This window comes from Oncorhynchus mykiss, chromosome 25 (assembly GCF_013265735.2).
Source record: "Oncorhynchus mykiss isolate Arlee chromosome 25, USDA_OmykA_1.1, whole genome shotgun sequence".
Lineage (NCBI taxonomy): Eukaryota > Metazoa > Chordata > Actinopteri > Salmoniformes > Salmonidae > Oncorhynchus > Oncorhynchus mykiss.
In genome coordinates this window covers 29,917,714-29,944,625 of record NC_048589.1, presented here as the reverse complement: position 1 = coordinate 29,944,625, position 26,912 = coordinate 29,917,714, and the positions used below count along the sequence as shown (strand labels likewise).

The 26,912-nt window shown below is 41.4% G+C and overlaps 2 protein-coding genes and 1 long non-coding RNA gene across 7 annotated transcripts in view; 2 read left to right on the top strand and 1 right to left on the bottom strand.

The window, feature by feature from the left end:
- The window catches only part of LOC110505770 (E3 ubiquitin-protein ligase HECTD1), a 37,407-nt gene extending 34,900 nt beyond the window's left edge, over nt 1–2,507 (top strand). For all 5 annotated transcript variants that reach the window (XM_021585204.2, XM_021585199.2, XM_021585201.2 and 2 more), the window contains 2 exons: nt 135–279; nt 1,467–2,507. In XM_021585204.2, the coding sequence (XP_021440879.2) occupies nt 135–279; nt 1,467–1,604 (283 nt within the window). In that variant the 3' untranslated portion in view covers nt 1,605–2,507. The remainder of the gene's footprint in view (nt 1–134; nt 280–1,466) is intronic.
- Nucleotides 2,508–3,455: 948 nt separating this feature from the next.
- Nucleotides 3,456–4,547, bottom strand: LOC110505772. The gene is made up of 2 exons (XR_002470865.2): nt 4,478–4,547; nt 3,456–4,279 (listed from the first exon to the last, which is right to left on the bottom strand). It is a non-coding gene; the product is annotated as an uncharacterized LOC110505772 (long non-coding RNA).
- Nucleotides 4,548–6,774: 2,227 nt separating this feature from the next.
- On the top strand, nt 6,775–26,345 carry LOC110505769 (striatin-3). The gene is made up of 16 exons (XM_021585198.2): nt 6,775–7,263; nt 14,296–14,399; nt 14,587–14,660; nt 14,772–14,853; nt 15,134–15,310; nt 15,590–15,725; nt 16,183–16,324; nt 19,127–19,263; nt 21,854–22,029; nt 22,151–22,198; nt 22,352–22,473; nt 22,673–22,840; nt 22,963–23,103; nt 23,384–23,491; nt 24,467–24,553; nt 24,695–26,345. The coding sequence occupies exons 1-16, from the start codon at nt 7,015–7,017 to the stop codon at nt 24,862–24,864; spliced, it is 2,121 nt and encodes a 706-aa protein (XP_021440873.1). The 5' UTR covers nt 6,775–7,014; the 3' UTR covers nt 24,865–26,345.
- Nucleotides 26,346–26,912: the final 567 nt, after the last annotated feature.

Below are 26,912 nucleotides of genomic sequence, written 5' to 3'. Positions count from 1 at the left end.
TTGTTTCTGGAGGAACATGAGGCGTGTACTAAAGTACCAGTTCATAAACTGGCGCTATCTAACAGCTGGTTGTTTTCATATTTCGCTGGAGAGTCCTTTTAACGGTTTCATCGGTTCCCTTGTCCTCTCCACAGTCCTGGGTTCCTGCGTTTTGTGCGTGTGCTTTGTGGAATGTCGTCTGACGAGAGGAAAGCCTTCCTCCAGTTCACCACAGGATGCTCCACTCTGCCCCCTGGCGGTCTGGCAAACCTGCACCCACGCCTCACCATCGTTCGAAAAGTAAGGAAAGGGCTCTTGATGGTGCAAATCACTACTGAGTTTAGAAAACTATGTCAACCTTGCAGTACAGTAAGCCATCCTAATGATCTTGACATGTTTCAGAAATGCTGACAGTAGGAATTTGGGGAATGTTTGATATTAAATGTATTCTATTTATCTTTAAAACATAATATTATCCTATCATCCAAGAATGACACTACCCCTCCATCACTAATATCTGCCACTCATACCTCTGGGATTATAGACAGGGTTCAAACTAGTGGTCAGAGTGTTGGGCCAGTAACCGAAAAGCTGCTGGATCGAATCCCCGAGCTGACGAGGTAAAAATCTGCCGTTCTGCCCATGAGCAAGGCAGTTAACCCACTTTTCCCGGGCGCCGAAGACGTGGATGTTGATTAAGGCAGCCCCCTGCACCTCTCTGATTCAGAGGGGTTGGGTTAAATGCGTTAGACACATTTCAGTTTAAGGCATTCAACTGACTAGGTATCCCCCTTTCCCTTCCCTAAAGTGTTGTTCCCATGTTTCATGAGCTGAAATAAACATTTGCACATTTGTTTACATCCCTGTTAGTGAGCATTTCTACTTTGCCAAGATAATCCATTAACCTGACAGGATTGGCATATCAAGAAGCTGATTAAACAGCATGATCATTATACAGGTGTACCTTGTGCTGGGGACAATAAAAGGCCCCTAAAAGTTGAGGGCGTGTCAATTGGCATGCTGACTGCAGGAATGTCCACCAGAGATGTTGCCAGAGATTTCTGTTAATTTCTTTACCATAAGCCGTCTCCAACGTAATTTTAGAGAATTTGGCTGTACGTCCAACCTACCTCATGACCAGAAACCACGTGTATGGCGGCGTGTGGACGAGCGGTTTGCTCATGTCAACGTTGTGAACAGTGCCCCATGGTGGCGGTGGGGTTATGGTATGGGCAGGTTTAAGCAAGGGACAACAAACACAATTGCATTTTATCAATGGCAATTTGAATGCACAGAGATACTGTGATGAGATCCTGAGGTCCAGTCGTGTGAAATCCGTAGATTAGGATCTAATGAATTTATTCAATTGACTGATTTCCTTATTTGAACTGTAACTAAAATCTTTGAAATTGTTGCGTGTTTTGTTCAGTATATAGTTTACCGCAAGGTGACTGCAATGCAATTAAACTAATTGTTCCTTTCCATAGGTGGACGCGGCAGACTCCAGCTATCCCTCTGTTAACACTTGTGTACACTATCTGAAGCTGCCAGAGTATTCCTCTGAAGACATCATGAGAGAGCGTCTCCTAGCTGCCACCATGGAGAAGGGCTTCCACCTCAACTGAGCATGCCCTGTCTGCCCCATTCTGACTGACAAACCCCCCCTGCTGGTGAAGCCTATTGTGTTTTGTTGCAGAAAAATAGATCTCTCTCCCCCCTCCCCTCCCAACCCCACCAACCACCCTCCCTTAAATGTCCCCTGTTCCGTCCTTTCCCCCTGTGAACTCTAGGAAAACAGTCCCATGTTGGCTCAACTAGCTACTGATACAGATAAGGTCCGGGGCACCCCCACCTTCCTCCGCTCCACCCACTACAGCTCCCTCCCTCCCCAGGGCACACTGCTGCTTGAAGGACTTGAGCGACTAGAAGACAGTTTCCTCATGGTCTACAGTGTTTACTCTCTCTCATACTCTGGCTGTGAGCATCTGTACATTCTCTGTAGATTTTAGGGTTTTTAGATTGCCACCATCTCTCCACCACCCGGCTGTCAACCCCCTTCCTTTCCCTGCGTGACCTGAGGGGAGAAGGGCATCTGCTTCTGTAGCGCTAACTGTAGTGTGTTTGGGCATTTCCTTACCAGGTTAAGTTTTACTAGTGCCTGCATTGTTTGAATATTAGGATTACATTTTTCCCTCCTTTTACTTAATCTTACGGCATACAATCATGATGCACATGCTTATTATTTTTGCTCTTCGTTTTTTTCGTTATGTATGTTTTGATTGTTTGTTATCCTGCTATAAGGATCAAAGTCCCTGAGTGCATTTCTTGTGTAATTTTACAATAAAGCTATAGAGACAAAAACACTGGTTCTGTGTGCAAGGCACATTTAAAAAGAAAAAAAGCAAGCTATGCTTTCCCTTGTATTTTCTTTGTATATTATAAACATTTATTTAACTCAAGTTGCAATTTGAAGTAAACAGATATTTTCAAATGTGTATGCTCCAAAAAATTAAAATGTTTGCAAAGTATGAAACGTCTTGTTTATTTACTTAATAAAAGACCTGAATTACATATTCCAGGCACATTCAAGACAGGGTGTGTGAGATACCTTAGTCAATCTATTACTACAGATGTCTAAAACCTCCCTATTCTATATTAATAACAATGGGTTGTTGATAAATTCAAGTATGAAGTCCATGCTATCAAAATGATTTAATGTGTCCCCTTTTTCAAAGGCCGACAGTCTTCGTGTTCAAACAACTGCTCAATGAGCCTCAGACATCTGGTCCAGAGCTAGTAGAGGTGCCAGGATGCGGTTCTTGTTGGTCTCCACTAACATTGAATACATGAATACACATGTAATTCCCTATCACAGTGTAAAGTAGGGCATTTACCCCCTCCCCAAATGAGCCCTTTCCATTGGTAAGAAAAATGTTATTGTTAACCCTGGCTACTCTTCGAGGGGTCAAAGTTTACTGTGACATTATTTCAGTCATGGATTCTTTGAAAAACAATTAAACATTGAAAATGTCAAATTCACAGTTTAATACATGTACAAAATGATTGTCTTTCTGTAAAAGGATGAATTGACTTAAGTTTCAGTCATGGAATTTAACCTCTGCATTAACATGCCTCGCCAGGTTGAACAACTTTAAAAAATCCAACCGACTGTAGTTGCATTCCACTTCTTATGACTGGTCTGACCCCGGCAAGTCTGACTGCCCACTGAGAAAAAGACTCAGACAATGACGGTTGTCTTCATCAGTCTGTGCAGTGCCGCACTAAATGCCAGACCTGGAATGGCACAGTCGGCTAGCCACGTGACAAGCCCCTAATGTGAGGGGTGGACACGCAGACAACCCCAGCATCTGTTTCAATGAATTTCCTCAAACTGGTTAATAACAAAACGTATCATTTGTAAAGGATACATCCAATTCACTCTGTTAGGAGAGAAAAACAAAGAAGTTACATGGTTATTTTTATTGTAGTTATTTAACCTTTATTTTTAACAGGGAGTCATGCTGAGACCAATGACTCTTTTGCGGATGAGCCCTGTAATTACAAGAATATTCACATCAATACAAAAGGAAAAATAGAGATACATTAAGCAAACCAAAGATACATCTGCCAATGGAAAACAACTTAAATGTAAAGTATTGGCTTCTCTAATGGGGAATGCTCAGTTTAGAGTAATGTGTTTTTGTCCCAGAAAAAGCTGACCTTTGAAATGCTGAGCTATGCACAGGTGGTTGAATAGTTGACATGCAGTAAATCTAGCATACAGCCAGAATGTGCTGAAGTAGTGAACAAAAAGACTCTGAACTCACCACATGACCAAAGTACTTGTCAAGAACCTCAAAGTTGTCTGACAGTTCATTCTGTGGGAAAGAAAGACATCCTACACCATGAATCATGAATACTCTCAATAATAAAATCTCAACCTTAATCTAATAACACTTTTTACACATAACAGTAAAATTATGAACTCTCACCTCAGTGTCACTGATACCAACAACCAAGAAGAGAGCACCGTACTGTCTATATACTAGTTTGAAGTCCATAAAAGATAGAAAATAATAGTTACTTGGATGTTTGAATAGCAGAATGAGTTCTGTGTCACCTGTATAAAATGCATGTGGACTGGCAGTGGCAAACGAACTCAGCAGGAAGAATGGCATAACCAAAATTATAAATTAAAGGGATAGATGTAGGTTATTGAACTGGATTTCTTTCTGTTCTGTATTGTCTCGTCCATGCCCGTCACCAGTTATGTACATCTTCTCACTGTTGTGTCCTACCCCTGAAAGTAAACAACAAAAAACTAGTTTTTCCAAGCCACTGTGCTTCTGCCTTCACATTGCTTGCTTGCTTTTGGGGGTTTAAGGTTGGGTATCTGTAAAGCATTTTGTGACAACTTCTGATGTAAAAAGGTCTTTACAAAATGCATTTGATTGATTGAGATTTCTAATAGAGTAAAAATAACAATTGAAATAGAGACCTCTTCTTTGTAGCGTGACAGGCATCCCTTGACAACATCAGCCTCCAGAGAAGGCCTCTTTCCAGTGTCCACCCGCTCATAGTACTTAGACTGGCAGGTCTGGCCCTTCTTGTTCACCATCAGGAGGAACTTGATCCTGGTGACCTCCTAGTCCAGTGTATCTGCAAAAAAAGGAAATAATAATATAAATGGTGTCATAGCAAATCATGCATAAAGTCTTTATGCATTTACCAGACAGTTACAGTGCCTTGCGAAAGTATTCGGCCCCCTTGAACTTTGCGACCTTTTGCCACATTTCAGGCTTCAAACATAAAGATATAAAACTGTATTTTTTTGTGAAGAATCAACAACAAGTGGGACACAATCATGAAGTGGAACGACATTTATTGGATATTTCAAACTTTTTTAACAAATCAAAAACTGAAAAATTGGGCGTGCAAAATTATTCAGCCCCCTTAAATTAATACTTTGTAGCGCCACCTTTTGCTGCGATTACAGCTGTAAGTCGCTTGGGGTATGTCTCTATCAGTTTTGCACATCGAGAGACTGACATTTTTTCCCATTCCTCCTTGCAAAACAGCTCGAGCTCAGTGAGGTTGGATGGAGAGCATTTGTGAACAGCAGTTCAGTTCTTTCCACAGATTCTCGATTGGATTCAGGTCTGGACTTTGACTTGGCCATTCTAACACCTGGACATGTTTATTTTTGAACCATTCCATTGTAGATTTTGCTTTATGTTTTGGATCATTGTCTTGTTGGAAGACAAATCTCCATCCCAATCTCAGGTCTTTTGCAGACTCCATCAGGTTCTTCCAGAATGGTCCTGTATTTGGCTCCATCCATCTTCCCATCAATTTTAACCATCTTCCCTGTCCCTGCTGAAGAAAAGCAGGCCCAAACCATGATGCTGCCACCACCATGTTTGACAGTGGGGATGGTGTGTTCAGGGTGTGAGCTGTGTTGCTTTTACGCCAAACATAACGTTTTGCATTGTTGCCAAAAAGTTCCATTTTGGTTTCATCTGACCAGAGCACCTTCTTCCACATGTTTGGTGTGTCTCCCAGGTGGCTTGTGGCAAACTTTAAACGACACTTTTTATGGATATCTTTAAGAAATGGCTTTCTTCTTGCCACTCTTCCATAAAGGCCAGATTTGTGCAATATACAGACTGATTGTTGTCCTATGGACAGAGTCTCCCACCTCAGCTGTAGATCTCTGCAGTTCATCCAGAGTGATCATGGGCCTCTTGGCTGCATCTCTGATCAGTCTTCTCCTTGTATGAGCTGAAAGTTTAGAGGGACGGCCAGGTCTTGGTAGATTTGCAGTGGTCTGATACTCCTTCCATTTCAATATTATCGCTTGCACAGTGCTCCTTGGGATGTTTAAAGCTTGGGAAATCTTTTTGTATCCAAATCCGGCTTTAAACTTCTTCACAACAGTATCTCGGACCTGCCTGGTGTGTTCCTTGTTCTTCATGATGCTCTCTGCGCTTTTAACGGACCTCTGAGACTATCACAGTGCAGGTGCATTTATACGGAGACTTGATTACACACAGGTGGATTGTATTTATCATCATTAGTCATTTAGGTCAACATTGGATCATTCAGAGATCCTCACTGAACTTCTGGAGAGAGTTTGCTGCACTGAAAGTAAAGGGGCTGAATAATTTTGCACGCCCAATTTTTCAGTTTTTGATTTGTTAAAAAAGTTTGAAATATCCAATAAATGTCGTTCCACTTCATGATTGTGTCCCACTTGTTGTTGATTCTTCACAAAAAAATACAGTTTTATATCTTTATGTTTGAAGCCTGAAATGTGGCAAAAGGTCGCAAAGTTCAAGGGGGCCGAATACTTTCGCAAGGCACTGTATATCCAATTCAGCAAAGTCAGGACGACTATGGTCAAGCTTTGAATGCATTCAGTCAAGCTTGAATACTATTCGGCTACTCACCCTAAACCAACAACGTTTCAGATGCAAGTCAGATCTTGATGAGTCTGACAAGATACACATAAACAATATACTCAGGAACACTCAACAATGAGCAGAGAGAGGTCCATGGTGCTGGAAAGAAGGCTCCCTGAGAGTCCCAGGCCTGCCATGCAAACACCTGATTGTTTGTTTTGTATTAAGATATATTTTTCTAATAATTGTTATATTATTTCCCTGGTTCACATTATTTGTCTGTGGTGTAACTGTGCTAACGGCACACATGCCCATGCTCCTGTATTTGGATCATTGAGCTGCTTTGGATGACAGGAAAAAATAAAAAGGTGAGCATGTCCCATCATGCAGTGCGGGCCAATTCTTCCTCACCCCCGCAGTAAGTAGAATAGACTCTCATATCCAAGGATCGGACTAATGGCGGTCGTCAAATCAGTACACTGAGAGCAAGTTCAAAACATAGCCCTGTCTCACTACAGTCGCCGAGGAATTTCAGGGAAAGGCATCGTCAAATCCATACGGGAATACTGAACTGAAAGGGGGAGGGGGGCGAAATCAAGCAGCAAATTGTGCTGGGACTTTCCTCTTCTTAAAAATGGATGAACACCCCGGCGGAGGAGGAGTTGGAATGGCCGCCCCAAGACCTCAGCAACAACCGCAGGGGAATAACAACGCTAATCCCCAAATCGGTGGTGGAGGTGGCTCAGGGATGGGGCAGCAGCATGACGAGATGCCACGGCCACAGCAGTATACCATCCCCGGTATTCTGCATTATATCCAGCACGAATGGGCCAGATTCGAAATGGAGAGAGCTCATTGGGAAGTGGAAAGGGCCGAACTTCAGGTAGCAAGCTAACTTGGTTAACGTTACCTTAGCTAACTAAATAAACACTATATTGAGCAACAATGCATTTTGCCTGGATAGTGTGCAACATTTGTTTTACACCCTTTGCATACAGTGGCCATGCTTCGATAGATAAACGTCTACTGTAGTTTGTCCGCCCAACTGGATTATGTTAGTTATCAATTACCACCACCAGCTAGCTAGCTAGTCACGGATAACAGGTAACGTTAAATAGCTAACGTTAGCTTAGCACACAGCAGGATGGCAAGCTATGTCACTCTTTTTTTCTTTTCTTTTTACAGTGGAACATCAGGTTGATGTGTTTACAATGTCTTACACGTGATTTTATTAATAATGTTGACTCTTGTTGTTGTAGTATTCCTACAGTAGTTTCAATTTAGAGTCGTTGAACTACAGAATGATCTAATCAAACCACTGACAGTCAACTAATCTCCGAGACTAGGAGCCATTTTGGTTTGGTCATTATGGCGACGACTTGGCTGGGTCTTCTTGAGTCACGTTAGGTAACCATCAATCTTGAATAGGAATAAATCCCATCTTATTGATCATATCAGTTGTGCAATATTTTTAACAAATATATTTTTAAAGTTTATTTCAAACAAATCGAAAATCACATAGCCTGATGCCAGTCAGATGGCTCGTGCCTGTTAGCAAGCTAACGTCAACAAAGCCAGCTGTCAAGGCCCCACAGTCTGACAGTGGCTATGCACTTTACGATCGAACGGTGAAAAAACTATCTGTGGCTTTAGACTTAGCTAGTTTGCTATCTAGCTACATTACTTTTATAGTTTTTTGTTTCACGGTCCCATCTTGGCTAGGAATGATTTCTTATTTTTGTGCGTTTTATTTTGCTAGGTTTTGTTATAACAAGCTTATGACATCAGCTAAGTGGTAATTCTGTCTTGTAGAATGCAGAGGTTAAAGGGAATGTTGGTTCAGTTTTATGATTGTAATAATAATGTGGAATGTGTTGAAATGCCTGGGACAGAGCGTAGAGTACTGCTTTGTTTGAACACAACCCATACCAGGCCAGGTGAGGTGGAGGCATATGATAGATAATTGTCTTGTCAACATAAAGTAGTAAGTAGCCTATGACCTGCCTAATTTGGCAGAACCATATGCTGTTATATTGTTACACTTTTTTATTGATAAAACAATATGAATCAGTGTATGCTTTCTGAACTTCTGTCTTGGTCACAGTATTTAAATTTTAAATTAATGAAGCAAGCTGACAGCCTAGATTATTTTGGTCAGCTGCACCTTTCCTATTGTTTGAGTTGCTTTGCTGTCCAGCCACACCACTCAAGCAGTTAGCCTTGTTAGCACAAATCACTTCAATGTCCACAGCAGTCACATCAGGCCTGGAAGTATCTGGGTTAAATCAGGCTTTATAGGTCACTGAGACATCCAGGGCATATTATGAACCATTGTTATGTGCTCTGTTCTTCCTTTGCCCTGGCTGTAGAAGACAGACAGAGAAATGGTAGACTGACATGGCCCTTTCTATTCAGAATCTGGCTTGGAAATAAAATGTTTATTAACACACAGAGGCAGTGATTGTTCTATCAGGTTTTATTTTTGATATGTTGATGCTGAGTATTTAAACACCACAATGAAGGTTTGACAGGATTATGTTATCCAACTGATAACATGCTGTTCTCTCTTGATGAAATTGAAATCACTAACTCAATGTAGGCCTATATTCATACCTTAGTACACTGACTGCACACACAGAAATAATGTATTATTCACGCCATTCTTTCATTGTGCTTGATTTGGTGGGTGATGTATTTTTCCACTGTGCGCAGGTGTTTCCTCAGGATGTGTATGAGCCAGGTGGTGCACAACTATGTCAGCATTCTATCCTTAAAGCATCAGTGTTAATTAGTAGTACAGTGCCGTTTTCTTCCATAGTTCTTTCTTGGTTATACATAACATCTATAAGTAGACACGCTGAAAATAGCTGTTCTACTTAATGGACTACCTCAGCTCCTAAAAACGGTGCAAACTGTGTATACATTTGACAGTTTCAGAATTGTCTGATAATAAGGTATTATTTTTAGGCCAGCGTTGTGAAACCTAGATTGTTGAAAATATGAGTTCACTGACTTATGTTTATTTGTTGTTTATTGAAGCAAGATAGCTTTTATACACAAAAACACAAACAAGTAGACAGACAGGCAAATTCAAAATACAGCCCTAAATGTATCCAAATGTGTGAATAGGCCTAAGCGGTGTTCCTTTGCAGTGAAGTGGTAGGTATATGATACGTTGGGGACAACAAAGCTCCAAAAGGCGGCAATGTCTATTCCTGTTCCAATACAGCCCATTCCTTTGTCAGCATGTTAACTTGGGTCTGTGAGCTCACTCTGTGTCCCCAGTCTGACCATTACACATCTCAACACTGTGACCTCACACATACATAGCAGCTAGGCCTGTACTGGCTTTGCTAGCTGCACTGGGATTGGTTGGAGGTGGTATCTGAAGTGTGGTCCTTCGGGCAGTGGGGATTCCCAAAGTGGTTTTAGCAGTAGTGCTGTAACATCTAAATTCTGATTATAGTTGAGATTTGATCTCTGATTAGTCTACTGTATTTGTAACTATGCCTGCCATGCTCCTATCAGAGACATTGAACAGTGAGGTTAACAAATAGACTAATTAGTATGCTCTCTTAGATTTTAGCTGTATATTAAATCTACACATACAGTGATATTTATTTGAAGAACGTTGTAGCCAGCTGTATCTGCAGAGCTAGTAGCATGCTTGTGTAACAGACTACTCTGTCCCCTGGCTGTTGAGTTGGTTCCAGTGTGTACACAGCTGTTCGTTCAGCTGAAACCTTCCTTCTCCCTCTAGCTAACATTGACTGGCCAGACCTCCCATGCTTATGGTAATAGCAAGACGTTAATTTAGCCCTTGGACTTGCTTACCAATGAAGCAGGCAAAAGGAAGAGAATATCGTACACAAAATATTACTGTTCTGTTTAAGAGACCTGATCTCAGTTGACTGACGTGAATCCTATTGTTAAAATTGACTCCAGTTCTCCCATGTTTTCCTGTAGAGAGTTAAATCCCCTACTCCTTCTCTCCTCGAATGTGGACTCAATTATGTCTTATCTTATTACTGTGAGGGAGTGACTGGACCAGGTGAGTCAATGGTTCAGATCCACCATAGTGTTTTCTTTGCTGATATGATCTAATACCAGAGAGCAAAGCAACTGTTATGTAAGCTAGCCGGTGGCCCAAGATCTGGAGTCACTATGTCAGAGCCAGGGCACAACACTTTCTCAGTCTCCATGACTACTGAATTGAAATCGGTCTCCAGTTTACCTGTCAATTTAAAACTAGGTATGGGCACCCAACAGTCAAGAGAGGGGTTTTTAGGGGCAGCTGCCTAATATTCTATATAGGTGCAGGAGCTCAAGCAGTAGAACATTTGCGGTGCTGGTACTCTGCTTCCATGAGCTCCTGTCCAAGTCGAGCACTGCCCCTGCAGTCAAGGGGCGGCTGACTAAAAATACCCCATGCCTGCTACCCTTTAAACGGCATTGGGTTTCACAGCTGCTCAGTACTCCCTAGCAGTACAGAGTTGAGCAGGAGAAGAGGGCCAGCTAAATAGTTCTGTATGAACTGAACACCCCTACAGGGGTGATGGTGCTAGAGAGGCCTGTGTTACAACCTGGGCCTGCTGCTCTGCTGATCTGAGGATAGTCAGACACACTGCTAATTGGAGTCCTACCCTGACCCGCCAGGTCTATACCAAGATTCCCCCAATTCATCTGTGCCTTATAGCTTTTTGTTAGTTTAGCTCCATTTTTACATCCACAGTGACTTTTAGAGAGACATTTTAAATATCTAGGGTAAATGTTGTACAGCCGTGGTCACCAACCGGTTGATCACAAACAACTGGTTGATCTCCAAATCAAATTTTATTAGTCATCAAATTTCATTAGTCAAATGCACCAAATACATTTCACCTTAAAGTGAAATGCTTGCTTACGACCCCCTAACCAACAATGCAGTTAAAAAAAAAAATATATATATATATATATATATATATATATATATATATATATACTTTTATTTCTTATTATATATATATATATATATATATATATATATATATATATATATATATATACGAATAAGAAATAAAAGTAACAAGTAATTAAAGAACAGCAGTAAAATAACAATAGCGAGACTATATACAGAGGGGGTACAGAGTAGAGGTCGACCGATTATGATTTTTCAACACCGATACCGATTATTGGAGGACCAAAAAAGCCTATACCGATTAATCGGCCGATTTTAAAATAATAATACAATATTTGTAATAATGACAATTACAACAATACTGAATTAACACTTATTTTAACACCATATAAAACATCAATACAATCAATTTAACCTCAAATAAATAATGAAACATGTTCAATTTGGTTTAAATAATGCAAAAACAAAGTGTTGGAGAAGAAAGTAATATGTGCCATGTAAAAATGTGTGCCATGTAAAATATGTGCCATGTAAAAAAGCTAATGTTTAAGTTCCTTGCTCAGAACATGAGAACATATGAAAGCTGGTGGTTCCTTTTAACATGAGACTTCAATATTCCAAGGTAAGAGGTTTTAGGTTGTAGTTAATATAGTATTTATAGGACTATTTCTCTCTATACCATTTGTATTTCATATACCATCCCTAAGTCTAAATATTCTTGTTACATTGCACAACCTTCAATGTATGTAATAATTACATACAATTCTGGCAAATTAGTTTGCAATGAGCCAGGCAGCCCAAACTGTTGCATATACCCTGACTCTGCGTGCAATGAACGCAAGAGAAATTACACAATTTCACCTGGTTAATATTGCCTGCTAAACTGGATTAGTAGTTATAACTAGTGATTACGATTGATTGTTTTTTATAAAATAAGTTTCATGCTAGCTAGCAATTTACCTTGGCTTCTACTGCATTCGCCTAACAGGCACGCTACTCGTGGAGTGCATTGGTTAGAGCGTTGGACTAGTTAACTGTGCGGTTGCAAGATTGGAACCCTGAGCTGACATGGTGAAAATCTGTCGTTCTGCTCCTGAACAAGGCAGTTAACTCACAGTTCCTAGGCAGTCATTGAAAATAAGAATGTGTTCTTAACTGACTTGCCTAGTGAAAAAAAATAAATTAATATATATATTTTTTTTAAACGGAAATCGGCGCCCAAAAATACCGATTTCCGACTTGTTATGAAAACTTGAAATCGGCCCTAATTAATCGGCCATTCCAATTAATCGGATCGACCTCTAGTACACTGGTTAGTCGAGGTAATATGTACATGTAGATAGAGTTATAAAAGTTGATAACAACAGAGAGTAGCAGCGGTGTAAAAGGGGTGGGGCAATGCAAATAGTCTGGGTAGCCATTTGATTAGATGTTCAGGAGTCTTATGGCTTGGGGGAAGAAGCTGTTTAGAAGCCTCTTGGACCTAGACATGGCGCTCCGGTACCGCTTGCCGTGCGGTAGCAGAGAGAACAGTCTGACTAGGGTGGCTGGAGTCTTTGACAATTTTTAGGGCCTTCCTCACCGCCTGGTATAGAGGTCCTGGATGGCAGGAAGCTTGGCCCCAGTGATGTACTGGGCCGTTCGCACTACCCTCTGTAGTGCCTCTGCGGTTGGAGGCTGAGCAATTGCCATACCTAGCAGGGACGCAACCAATCAGGATGCTCTCAATGGTGCAGCTGTAGAACCTTTTGAGGATCTGAGGACCCATGCCAAATGTTTTGTCTACTAATGGGGAATAGGTTTTGTTGTGCCATCTTCACAACAGTCCACAATCATTTCCTTTGTCTTGAACACGTTGAGGGAGAGACAAAGGAGATGATTGTGGACTACAGGAAAAAGACGACCGAGCACGCCCCCATTCTCATCGGCAGGGCTCTAGTGGAGCAGGTTGAGAGTTTCAAGTTCCTTGGTGTCCACTTCACAAACAAACTAACATGGTTCAAGGCATTCTTAGTCCATCACCAAACATTTCTGTTGAAAAGCCACTGATAAAAGCATAAAGGCTTGCTCTTCTTTTTTCTTTGTTTTGTGCGGTTGGTGGTAGATGCACTTAATTCAGAAGCCCTGTGCACCGGGTAGGCAAAGTGTTCCTGTTTTTAACCATTTTCAATTTTCTCCGCCTACCTGGTGGACCAGGAGATCTGTGGCTAAGTCCAGTGCACTTACTGCGCTGGCTAATCGGATAGCACAAATCACTGTGCCTACTTACAGCTTCCATGACCCCGGCCACAGCAAAGTTAGTTAGTAGCCTACGTGAGATTTCATAACATTTAAAACCATAACCAGTGAGAGACTGTCAAAGAATACAGCCAAGAGCTGCTGTTTGTATGAGTGAGTTCATGTTTTAAGTTTTATTCAGCACTGTCAATAGTTTTTATTGAACACAATTACAAAACATTAAATGCACTTCTCTACTTCCACTCGCACTGCAATGAGTGAGTAAGTAGCCAAGTGTATCGATAGCCTTGCGTTTGGTTATTACTAGCTATTTTAATATCGAGGAGCATTTCGCTTTCTCTAGTCATAGAAACAACATGAATTTGTGCTGAGGCAGATGCTGCGCCACTCGAGTTTCGCCATAAGGTGGAAGACTGTCTCTCCTCTCTGGTCAATCACCGGTGGAAATGAAGGAGAGAGCAGGGACTGAGGTGGACCCTCTGCTGTTCTCCATCTGCTGCGACTAATGCCATGTTCAACAACACTGGGAACTCTGAAAATAATAGATCCGACTGTGAATTTTTTGAATGGAATATGAGAACAAGAAGAAGAGTGTGGTAGTACTAGGTGCTGAAGTTGTTGCTGCCTCTGAAACAGATCTGATGTTAAATTATTCAGTAGTGTTTGATACACCACAAAATATTACTTTTAATGTGTAGTGCTTTCAAAATTGAGAATATAATGTTGACTTTATTGGCAGATCCTAAACGTATTTCTTTTTGTTCTTCTCGTTTCTTTCAGGCTCGAATAGCATTCCTACAAGGAGAAAGGAAGGGTCAAGAAAATTTAAAGAATGATCTAGTTCGAAGAATAAAGATGTTAGAATATGCATTAAAGCAAGAAAGGTGAGTGTATACCTATTACCTAATAATTTTTTACATGAGTCCATATAAGGCCCATTTCAATCTTAGTCCCATTTACCTCAATGCCTGACATTTATACATTGCCTGTAAATGTTGTGCATAACTGCAAAGTATGCTTTATTATCTCATCACATTTACTAATCTCTTTACTTTGTCTTTACTCTACTAGAGCAAAATACCATAAATTAAAATATGGAACAGAATTAAATCAAGGTGAAGTTAAGATGCCCAGCTTTGAATCAGGTACGGACCTCCCCTCTCTGAACTGCAATCAACTTAATGATGAGTAATAGAATATGTTGACGTATAGCTAGCAATACAGCGGTTTCATTAACGTTTCTATGGTGTTTACAGAAGATACCAAAGACACAGAGGTCCCTGCTGTACCTCAGAATAGTCAGCTGACGTGGAAACAGGGCAGACAACTCCTCAGACAGTGAGTACTCTACAGACAGCACACACGGTTTACAGGGCCTCTCATACAGCTAACACACTTACTTATCGATCAAGATGAATTCCCATCCGGGCCTGCATCTCAGAATAGGAGTGCTGATCTAGGATAAAGTCCTACTTGTCTATGCCATTTTATTCCTTATGATCTAAAAGGTCAAACTGATCCTAGAGCAGCACTCCAACTCTGAGACGCTTTAGGAATACGTGCCCAGGCTTACTTAGTTAGCTAAGTCATTTTTATGTGTAATTTTCTGTCCCAACAGATATCTTCAGGAAGTAGGTTACACGGACACAATACTAGATGTGCGGTCTCAGAGAGTGCGTTCGTTACTGGGCCTGTCCGGCTCAGAGCAGAATGGCTCAGTGGAAAACAGGAACCTGGATCAGATCCTCAATGGAGGGGAGTCTCCAGCCAAACGAAAGGGACAAGATATGAAAAGGTAGGTAGGTAGGCCTCATCTGATCCTGCATACTGCCACTGACTTCAGTGAAGGTCTGAAGGAATTGGTGTTATCTAACTGACACAATGTTGTTCACTTTTCCTGGCGACTTCCCAGATAGCAGATTTCTGATTGATTCTGTACATTCTGCCTCTGTGCTCAGAACCGTCTGCTCTGAATAGCATTAGATGCATCATCCAGACCTGTGCCATGTATGTGAATAATCAAATCATCCACAGTGATGAATTGCTCTAAATAGTTTTCTACCTGTTTTACTAGGAATCCAGGAGATGTTCTGGAAACATTTAACTTCTTAGAAAACGCAGAGGACAGTGATGAAGATGATGATGAGGAGGGAGACCTGATGGAGGATATAGACAGTGGCAAACACACAATAAAAAAGCATAAGATAAAGGTGAAAACCTCTTCGCTACAGATGATTACATCTGGTCATAAGTGAAAAGACCATTCCTAATGTTGTTCTAAATGTACTGCCGCTGTCATCTCTGTGTAAATGGTTGTAATAATGGCTTATTAAGACCAAAGCGGTGCTCTTGACATTAGACTAGTATCTTCAGACCTGATTCTAAATGTTGATATTCCTCAAGAGAGAACCTTTAAATGCCTGCTGTGTTAAAGAAGTCAACACAATTAAATTGGTACAAGAGCATATGGAACGAACATACCAAGTACTCGTCTCCTAAAATCGAATATGGAAAATAAAAGTATTGTAAAATATACTTTTATTTTACAAGTATTGTAAGTTTTTTTTAAAGTAAAAAAAAAAAAATTCAAGTATTGTATTAACTCTATATCTGATAATCCCACTGTGTTAGACCTGGTGACTGACTGTATGTTTGTCCTCTGTCCAGGTTGGGAACGAGGGCCTGGCCTCTGACCTTCCAGATGACCCCGACACAGAGGAGGCTCTGAAGGAGTTTGACTTCCTGGTGAATTCCGAGGATGGAGAGGGAGCAGGGGAGGCCCGGAGTTCAGGGGACGGGACCGAATGGGGTAAGAGGATATCAGATATCTAACTCACTAGCTGCTGACAGCTAACTTATAGATGTAAAGTCCTCTATTTAGGGGACCTGCATGGTTCTGGTACCAGTTCTGACCGTCATTTTCAATAATAAAATATGTGGACACTAGATCGAAATGTCTTGCATTGAGCGATAGCCCTTGTTCCCACTGACAGAGTATGTTTTCTGAGCCTGTGTGGCATAGGATGTGAAATCTGAAACCACTTGAAGCTGGGATGTCCCTCCTACCATTTAATTTGCTCTTCTGACCGTTCATCAACTCCTGGCTGAAGACAGCCACTGACATGTCTGCAATCATTACATTGTTGCACAGCAGGAGAGAGTGCTTTCATCATGGTAGCACATTCAGGGATCGATTTATAGCCATTCATCTACAATAATTAATTGATTTTTAAACAAACACTTTGTTTGTTATAGATGGATAATATTAATATGAGATGAAAGGCAAGTTCCTAAGAAGTTCAGGAAGCTAGAGGTCGGTGCGATTTTCACAGCAATAGCGGCAGACGTTTTGACCAAGTGAGACCTTCAGAAAGTATGCTCATTTTTCTCTAACACTAAAATACAAATATGTATTTTACAGTTATACGGAAGGTTAGTCATTTTATCATTTGATAATGCTATATTTTGAAAGCATATGTCATTTCAAGTCTTATTCATACAGTTTAGTTGAATAGGAAAACATCAATACTGTATTTCATATTTCTATCATTTGTACTGTGTACATGAGCTTGTGTCCTCAGAAGTGACTACACCTCAGCAGTTAATAACTATTTTTACAGGAAAGGTGAGATTGTAACCTTTCTTTGAGTATGCAGCATTACTAGTTATTGTTTATGGCCCTCTCATGATAAATAATAACTTTTGGGGATTATGTAGATGACATTTACAATGACATGTAGTTACATTAAACTCTCTAGAGTTGTTTGCCACACCGGTGTGTCAGTCTAAGCTACATAACAAAAATATCCCCATCAAATTCTGTCAGTTTAAACTAGAGGTCTCAGATATTTTTGCACCGGATGTGTCTCAATCCACCGCATCCGGCAGTGTTGCACTTCCACATCTGTGGTAAAAGGTGGCAGAGCCAAAGAGGTGTTTGTCACACCATGAGATATCCCAAAAATCGCTCTTCTAAAGAAATTGTCTGTAGCGTAAGTACGGTTTGACGTACAAGCGAATGGGAACCCACTGTGGAAGAGGAGATTCTCACGAACACGTGTTTTGCTCTCCGACCACCACAAGTGTCACACAACTTGTCTGAAGGTAACCAGTACAAGTCTTAAAAAACAAATGAAGGTATGAAGGTAGTTTTGTGCATACCCCAAGAAAGGGTTAAATGTGTGTTAATAAAAAAAAAAGTTAAACCAATTTTTTTAATCCTAGATGTTTCTTATGAAGTGTTTTTTGACTGTCCTTTTTGCCATGTATGAATGTGTTATTCAATCCCTTTCTATCGGGTTTATTAGTAAAGGCCAAAATTTAAATATATTTTTTTATATACCTAAAGGGGTCCTAAAATTCCAAATCAAATAGCCTAATCATACATAGTATGACCATCTTAAAACAATTCCATATGTCAGTTTAGCACCCCCCACCCCAACTTCTCAGACTCAGAATTGACTGGTTATACCCCATTTTGCACAATGTCCATTTGGCATAAATGCGCCAAGTCTAATTTGTTAACCTATATGGGTGTTGGGTAGAAGATCTGTGGTCTGTGTGTGTGTTAGGTAGAGGATACATGTTTATGTGTCGGCCAGTGGTAGATATAATTGAACTGGGGTGGGGGGTTATTCTAATCTGCAGCAAGAAAGGCCCACCCTGTGGAATCTCAATTGCACCAATGCTGCGTCAGCATTCCTCCTCACTTGTGCACAGGATATTCTGAGCCCTCCCCTGGCCCTGCCACACACACCTCACTGCTGCTGCATGCCCTGTTCTAATCACAGACTCTAGGGTCAGTCACAGTACCCTCAGGCAGCATTACTCTCAGCACAATGCTCCACAGTGGCTGAAAGGGTTGCGTACAGAGCACCAGTCAGGCTCATTAGTCATGAAATGAACCCTGTCCTATACAGTGCTGGTTTATTTGTTTTAGTTTTTGTGCAGAGGCCTAACCCGTGTCATTGCTTCTCCTTGTTAAAGCTGCAATATGTATTTTTTGGGGCGACCTGACTAAATTCACATAAAATTGTATGTTATAGATCTGTCATGCTCATTGATAGCCAGGCTAAGAAGCAGTAGGTATGTTCTTTGTGCGCTAGTTCTATGCTTCCAGTTTTTAGACCGGGTTAAGTTTAATTTTTGCACCTTTTCGGTTTTGTACATCAGCTGAAAATATAATATTTTGAGGTTATGTAAAATATATTTCATAGTATTTTAGATGGTACAATAATTTCCTACACTATACTTGCTTGTTTTGTCACAAACTGAAATTAAGCAAACTATTAGAATTTTAGCAATCAGGAAATGGCGGAGCAATTTCTGCGTAGTGCATCTTCAGTGTTAGTCTGTTCAGGAAATGTTGTTTCATTGCACGCATCAACATTTTTTGCTCAGGCTTTGACGTCAACCCAGGGGAATACTTCACTTTCTACTAGTGTTTAACATGGCAAGACAATATTTTAGCAGCTTAGTGTGTGCTGCAGTCTTTCCCATTTAGGTGAATGTTTTAGCACCCTGCTGAGAATCTTTGGTTACCAAGCATCTCTGTCTAGGTGTGGCCTGTATGGTGTTTAATAAAACCACCTCCTCTCCGTCCTGTTCTTAGCCGAGCCCTTACCGTTTCCCTCAGGCGGGGGCAAGTCCTTTATCATGGGCTCTGATGACGTGTTGGAGAGTGTCCTGGGACTGGGAGACCTAGCTGACCTCACTGTCTCCAATGACGACGCCGACTACAGCTATGACGTAAGCACCACGATTCCCACCTGTCATCCTTGAACCCTGAACACCCCCCTGTTCCTCCCCACCCTCTCCTGAACACCCCCCTGCACATCTCTCTCCTGAACGCCCCCCTTCCCCTCCCCACCCTTTCCTGAACACCCCCTGCCCCTCCCCACCCTCTCCTGAACACCTCCCTGCCCCTCCCCACCCTCTTATGAACACCTCCCTGCCCTTCTATCTCCTCAATCACCCTTGAACCCCTCCCTTCTCTATCTCTTTCTCATTCAATTCAATTAAATTTGCTTTATTGGCATGACGTAACAATGTACGTATTGCCAAAGCTTATTTTGGATATTTACAATATTAAGATAAGAATCAAAATTGTCAACAGGACAACAGTAACAACAATAACCAATGGTCAAAATAACCATACATTGAACAATAACCATACAGTAGAGGACATGTGCAGGTTGATTGGTCTGTCAGACACTGTCCCTCATCTAATGGCAGGCAGCAATGTAGTGCGCTGCCAACCCACAGCTCTCTGCATCCTCCCCCAACAGGGCGGGTAGCCTATTTTCATCAGAGGTCTTTGAAACATTGAATCATTCCCTGAGATCTGGATTTTCTCTGGAAAATCATTATTTTAGCCTTTTTGGGGTTTACTGCCAGGGCCCAGGTCTGGCAGTACTGCTGTAGCAGGTCCAAGCTCTGCTGTAGGCCATGTGCTGTGTATGACAGCAGACATAGGTCGTCTGCGAAGAGTAGGCATTTAACTCTGAATTGTGGAGACTAACACCAGGGGCTGAGGATTTTTCTAGAATAGTGGCAATTTGTTGACGTAAATATTAAAGAGTGCAGGGCTCAGATTGCAACCCTGGCGAAGGCCCTGCCCTGGTTAAAGAATTCAGTTATTTTCTTGACAATTTTAATGCTGCACGTATGGCCAGTATACATTTGATTTAATTATGTCATATGTTTTACCTCCTACACCACTTTCAATAACTTCGTAGAACAGTCCTTCCTGTATGCCAAATAGAATCAAATGCTTTTTGGAAGTCGATAAAGCAAGCGTATATTTTAGTATTATTTTGGTGGACATGTTTATCTATCAGGGTGTGTAGGTTGTAAATATGATCAGTCGTGCGATGTTTTGGTATAAATCCAATTTGGCTTTTACTCAAGACATTGTGCTTATTAAGGAAGTTTAGAACTCATACATTTATAATACTACAGAAAACCTTCCCCAGGTTACTGTTCCCACAAATGCCTCTGGAATTGTTTGGGTCAAATTTGTCTCCGTTCTTAAAGATTGGGGTTATGAGTCCTTGATTCCAGATGTCAGGGAAATAACCTACACTCAGGATCAAATTAAACAGTTTTAATATAGCCAATTGAAATTTTGCACTAGTGAGTTTGAGCATCTCATTTAGGATGCCATCAGGTCCGCATGCTTTTTTTAAATTTGAGGGCCTGAAGTTTCTTATAGAGCTCCTGGTCTGATTTTGATTGTCCTTCATAGCTTTTTCTAATCCATTCAGCTTCTCTTGAATTTGGCATTGCTCTGCGTTTGTGTCAATTTGAACGGTGTTGTAAAATGGGTTGTCCATATGTCACCATTTTGTATCACTAATTCCTCTTGTTTCGATTTATTATTATTTTTTCTCCAATTTTTCCATAACTTGTTTGTTTGGACTCCTCAATTACTGTCAGCTGCTTGCTGTTGTACTGTGCTTTTTTGGTTCTAAGTGTACGTTTATAGAGTTTAAGTCTCACAGTAATGGCGTAATTCAACATTATTTGGGTCTCTGTGCTTTTGGTTCGATAGTGTTTTTTGGTTCGATCGTGGGTTTTTTTCTGCATCAAACCAGTTGTCGTCTATAGTCGTTTTTGTTTTGTTTTTTTACAAATTTCAGTTGTGCTTATTTTGACGTGTGTGTATGAGTTGATGTTTTTTACTGCTAGATTGATGCCTTCTTTACTGTGAGTGAATGTGGTGTCCAGAAAGTTATCTAAGAGTTTCTGGATATTTTGGTTACAGGTTGCTTTCTGGTATTCTTCTGTGCTGTTTTGGGCCCATCTGTATGAGTTTCTGATGTTGTACAGCTTACTGAGGTTTGAATGTGTGGTTGTTTCCATGTCTGTTCTTTTGAGGAACATCGTAATTTGGCTGTGATCAGACAGAGGTGTTAGTGGCTTGACAGTGAATGAGCTGAGAAAGAAAGGGTCAATGTCTGTGCTGTGGCCAAGAGGTGAGCAGTAGGTGAATCTCCCCAAATAGTCCCCCCGTAACCTACCGTTGACAAAGTACAGACCCAGGCTTCTACAGAGCTGCAACTTGTTCTGTCTTTTTCTCTTTCTCGCTCTCCTTTCTCTAATTTCTTTATCTCTCTCTATAACTATAACAAGGCGTTGAGAGGGGGAATGTTCTTGCTTTGACAGTTGGTCAGAATCATCACAAGTCATTGGGAAGTGGAAGGGCATACAGCCCTCCAGTAGTTCTAGTGCAGTCTATTCCCCCCTTGCTAACTCGCCACCAAGCTGTCTCCATTTTTCACTCCACACTTGTTTAAAGTTGCCCTTCTCTTCCCCTGTCCGGTCTATCTATTTTTAGCTGCCAGCCAATAAGGACACGTTCAGGAAGACGTGGAATCCCAAGTACACCCTGCGCAGCCACTTTGACGGGGTCAGGGCTCTGGCCTTCCATCCTGTAGAGCCTGTCCTGGTCACCGTGTCTGAGGACAACACCCTCAAACTGTGGAACCTGCAGAAGACTGTGCCTGCCAAAAAGTAAACACACACTTGTTTACATGGTTGGATTATCTTGTCATTATGGAATTATAGAATGTATCATTAGATTAAATGGGTCTGAAAACCCTTTTTAAAGAATTGTTTGTTTCCTCTTCTGTAGAAGTGCCTCTTTTGATGTGGAGCCTATTTACACGTTCAGAGCTCATGTGTAAGTATCTAATTACCAGAAGGTGCCGTGGTAAAAAAAAGACAACCTAATAGGATAAAGCTGTAATCAATCAATATAACGGTTTTGCATTTGGCTTTTTCTCACTGTATAATAATGTTGTAAATTATTAAAAGTCCCCTTTCCTCTTCTCAGGGGGCCTGTGCTGTCCCTGGCTATGACTTCCAGTGGAGAGCAGTGTTACAGTGGAGGGATTGACCACACAATACAGTGCTGGAACATCCCCAGCTCCAACGTGGACCCTTATGACACCTACGGTAAGGTTGGCACATTTAGCATGGCCAGTATTCTGTCTCCTCCTTGACCACAGTAACAGAAGTCAGGAATACTTTCATTCATCTGTCATATTATTGGAATTGACTAGTAGACTTTCTCTTCACTTTATTCCAATCACGTCATTGAGTAATCACGGAGCTGTTTGTCCACCCTTATTGAATGGGTATGACTGTCCCTCAGACCCCAGTGTCCTGGCTGGAACCTGGCTGGGCCACACAGACGCTGTGTGGGGGCTGGCCTACAGCGGGATCAAGAACCGCCTGCTGTCCTGCTCTGCAGATGGAACCGTCAAGCTGTGGAACCCCCAGGAGAAGAACCCATGCATCAGCACTTACAATGCAGAGAAAGGTAGGAACGCTGTTATCCACATGGACATGACAATGGCACTTGTCTGTGTGGCCAAGGTCAGAGAGAGTACTGGTGTAAAAGCCTCTTTAACTGACAGGTGTCTCTGTCTGTGTGTACGATAGAGCACGGCATCCCCACTGCGGTGGACTTCAACGGCTGTGACCCCGCCCACATGGTGGCGTCCTTCAACACGGGCAACGCTGTGATCTATGACCTGGAGACGTCACAGACCGCTGTGGTGTTCGCTGGTCAGGGGGAGAGCAGTAAGTCTACAATTTAGACTAGAACCCTAATCCTAACCTAGTCCAAACCCTAGCCTGGAGCCTTATTTAACATACTAGCGATGCTAACCCTAAGCTCTGTGGTAGGACTGGGGATCTTTTAAATACTGCATTCTGCTATTTGTTGTTGTTCTCCTGTGACCATGCTAGATATATGATATATCCTCCTAGAGAAGAAGTAAACAGTTTTAACTGTCTGTCTTCATTCCAGATGGTGTATTAATAGTGAGTTGTGTTGACCCATCCTCTCCTCTGTTTTCAGCTCTGCCTGCAGCCAACCACATCAACAAGGTAGTGAGTCACCCCACCCTGCCGGTCACCATCACGGCCCACGAGGACAGGAACATCAAGTTCTTTGACAATAAATCGGGTAAGTGGGCAGGAGGGGACACTGTTTAGCTAGTTACTCTCACTGTTATGTCTCTGTCTGCCATATCTCTGTACTGACTGTTACGTCTGCCTGTCTGTCTGCCATATCTCTTTATGGACTGATGTGTCTGTCTGCCATATCTCTGTACTGACTGTTACGTCTGCCTGTCTGTCTGCCATATCTCTGTACTGACTTGTTATGTCTGTCTGCCATATCTCTGTACTGACTTATCTCTGTACTGACTGTTACATCTCTGTCTGCCATATCTCTGTACTGACTTGTTACGTCTGTCTGCCATATCTCTGTACTGACTTGTTACATCTCTGTCTGCCATATCTCTGTACTGACTTGTTACATCTCTGTCTGCCATATCTCTGTACTGACTTGTTACATCTGTCTGCCATATCTCTGTACTGACTTGTTACATCTCTGTCTGCCATATCTCTGTACTGACTTGTTACATCTCTGTCTGCCATATCTCTGTACTGACTTGTTACGTCTGTCTGCCATATCTCTGTACTGACTGTTACGTCTGTCTGCCATATCTCTGTACTGACTGTTACGTCTGTCTGCCATATCTCTGTACTGACTGTTACATCTCTGTCTGCCATATCTCTGTACTGACTTGTTACATCTGTCTGCCATATCTCTGTACTGACTTGTTACAACTCTTTCTGCCATATCTCTGTACTGACTTATCTCTGTACTGACTTATGTCTGTCTTCCATAGCTCTGTACTGTCTGCCATATCTCTGTCTGCCATATCTCTGTCTGCCATATCTCTGTACTGACTTATCTCTGTACTGACTGTTACATCTCTGTCTGCCATATCTCTGTACTGACTTGTTACATCTCTGTCTGCCATATCTCTGTACTGACTTGTTACGTCTCTGTCTGCAATATCTCTTTATGGACTGATGTGTCTGCCTGCCTGCCATATCTCTGTACTGACTGTTATGTCTGCCTGTCGTGTAGGTAAAGTGATCCATGCGATGGTGGCCCACCTGGATGCTGTTACCAGCCTGGCTGTGGACCCCAACGGGATCTACCTGATGTCAGGAAGTAAGTACAAGCAACACTACTGCTCACTCGCACTGTAGCAAAACGTTTTGTATGGACAAGAAGTCTTTTTTTTGAGTTCAGGTAGCTAGTACCTCTGTTTCTAAATGTTTTCTCCCTACTGAACACATTCCTCCTCCGTAGGCCACGACTGCTCTATCCGTCTGTGGAACCTGGACAGTAAGACCTGTGTGCAGGAGATCACTGCCCACCGCAAGAAGTCTGACGAGTCCATCTATGACGTTGCCTTCCACCCATCAAAGGCATACATAGCAAGTGCCGGGGCCGACGCCCTGGCCAAAGTGTTTGTGTAGTAGACCTGTGCTGCTCTGCCAGGTTGAGTGGGTAGACACCGAGAGAAAGAATGGACTGCTTCACTGCCTTGTTTAATAAGAGTAGCATTTTATGACACTACATTGAAGCTGCCTCCCTCCACCCCATCCATGTTGAACTCAACACTTGACAGAAACCAGGTGCCAAGGGGACTTATGCCAGGCGTGGTGGTGGAGAAGCGCCCAATCAGTTTTATCCTGTTTTCAAACTAAAACAACAACATTTACCTGTAATTTACTGTAAGTCTAAAAAGCTGGAGTAAAACAAACTAGTGTATGTAGCCTTTTTGACTGGGTTTCAGCTGAGCTAATATCTGTTCTGTCGGTGTAGTTCAGTGGCCGAGGGACAATTGAGATTTCACCTGATTCATACTACAGGGCTGACCCCTCACCATACAGGGCTGACCCCTCACCATACAGGGCTGGCTCTGATATTTTATTTTCATCACGGTTTCAGTAACTATGGTGGATTTGTAACCAGTTCAGCTCGGTTTTGTTTGGCTTGCTAGTGTGAAAAGGGTATTTAACAGGACATGGCCACAGCCCCTGGTGGGCCGACTGGGAGACCCTGCGGCGTCAGTTCAGTTCACACTAAACATGAATCAGGCGTGAAATATAGTCAGTCAACTTCACACTTTAGCATTAGTTTCATGACATTTTTGTGTAAAAAAATATAGTTTTTATAATCCTTTTTATATAAATAAAGTCTGTCGTAACAGCACTGAAAATTATGTATAAAAAAAAGGGAATATTTATTCCCGGTCTGAACCCTCCTTCACAACTCATTATGTCCCCCACAACCATCATCTTACGGTTCCCCCGTCACTGAAAACACTCAGTGATCTCGCCCTTCCTAACCCAAGGATGTGATCTCTGACATTGCTTTTACTGGCTTTGTCACATGAGTAAAGACTGTAGGACAAAGAAGCACAGTTCATGGCTTCCTGAGAGAGCGCTCTTTTCAAATAAACTGCATCATCCTATCACTATGTGATATTTTGTACACCTTACTGTATTTGAGTTTATTTATCGCAGGTTATTAGACATCTTTATGCTATAAATCAGTGCTTTGAAGCAAGCATGGGGTGTAACCATTTTATTTTTCTTAATTTTGTTTTAAGTGATTGGAATAGCAAACATAAGATTAATCACGACTCAGTCTTTTGTTTGATTGTACTTTTCTATTTTATCCTGCAAAACTATTTTATGTTCAAACATGCTACAATTTCTGGTGTAACTAAATGCTTTTGTTTGTGTAATGCATGATAAATACAATAGTCTTTTTTCTAGTCTTCCAAAAAAAGGTTCTGGTCAGTTTGCGAGTTTTGATGAGTTTTGTAAGGTTTTTGATTTACAAACTATGAATCAGCAGATTTTAAAGATTGTACCACATAGCAAAATGAAACTGTTGAAAAATAATGTATATAAAATGTCTATAATAAATATTAAATGGTGTACCTGTACATAGTCTGTTTTTGTTTAATGCATGCAATCTTGTTTTGTTGGAATAATTGTGAGTGCAAGATAAACAAAAATCTATTGAAAAGATGCATGAAAAATGGCTTTATTGAAAGAAATGATAGTAATAAATATAGAATCATACAAAAAATCCCAAATCCCTTTACTTAAAGTACAGGTCAACATGCAAATGTTCTGAAGGTATGATGTACAGTATACAAACTAAACTGGAAGCCATATCAAGCTGAGAAGTGATACCGGTTTATATTAGTGTATTGTTGACGAGGCTGAAAGAGAAAGAATACCTTGCTCATCACTAACCGATCTATAGGTATATACACTATACATGCAAAAGTATGTAGACACCCCTTCAAATGAGTGGATTCAGCTATTTCAGCCACACCAACTGGTGTATAAAATCAAGCAAACAGCCATGCAATCATTGGCAGTAGAATGACCTTACTGAAGAGCTAAGTGACTTTCAGCATGGCACTGTAATAGGATGCCACCTTTCCAACAAGTCAGTTTGTAAATTTGCTGCCCTGTTCTACTGTGAGTGAAGGTATTGTGAA

What these genes read in the sequence shown, in the direction of transcription:
- LOC110505769 (XM_021585198.2), top strand. Translation starts at nt 7,015, where the DNA reads ATGGATGAACACCCCGGCGGAGGAGGAGTTGGAATGGCCGCCCCAAGA. An exon ending in TATGCATTAAAGCAAGAAAG is followed by an intron (nt 14,400 to 14,586) that starts GTGAGTGTATAC and finishes TTACTCTACTAG; the next exon opens with AGCAAAATACCATAAATTAA. An exon ending in TACACGTTCAGAGCTCATGT is followed by an intron (nt 22,199 to 22,351) that starts GTAAGTATCTAA and finishes TCCTCTTCTCAG; the next exon opens with GGGGCCTGTGCTGTCCCTGG.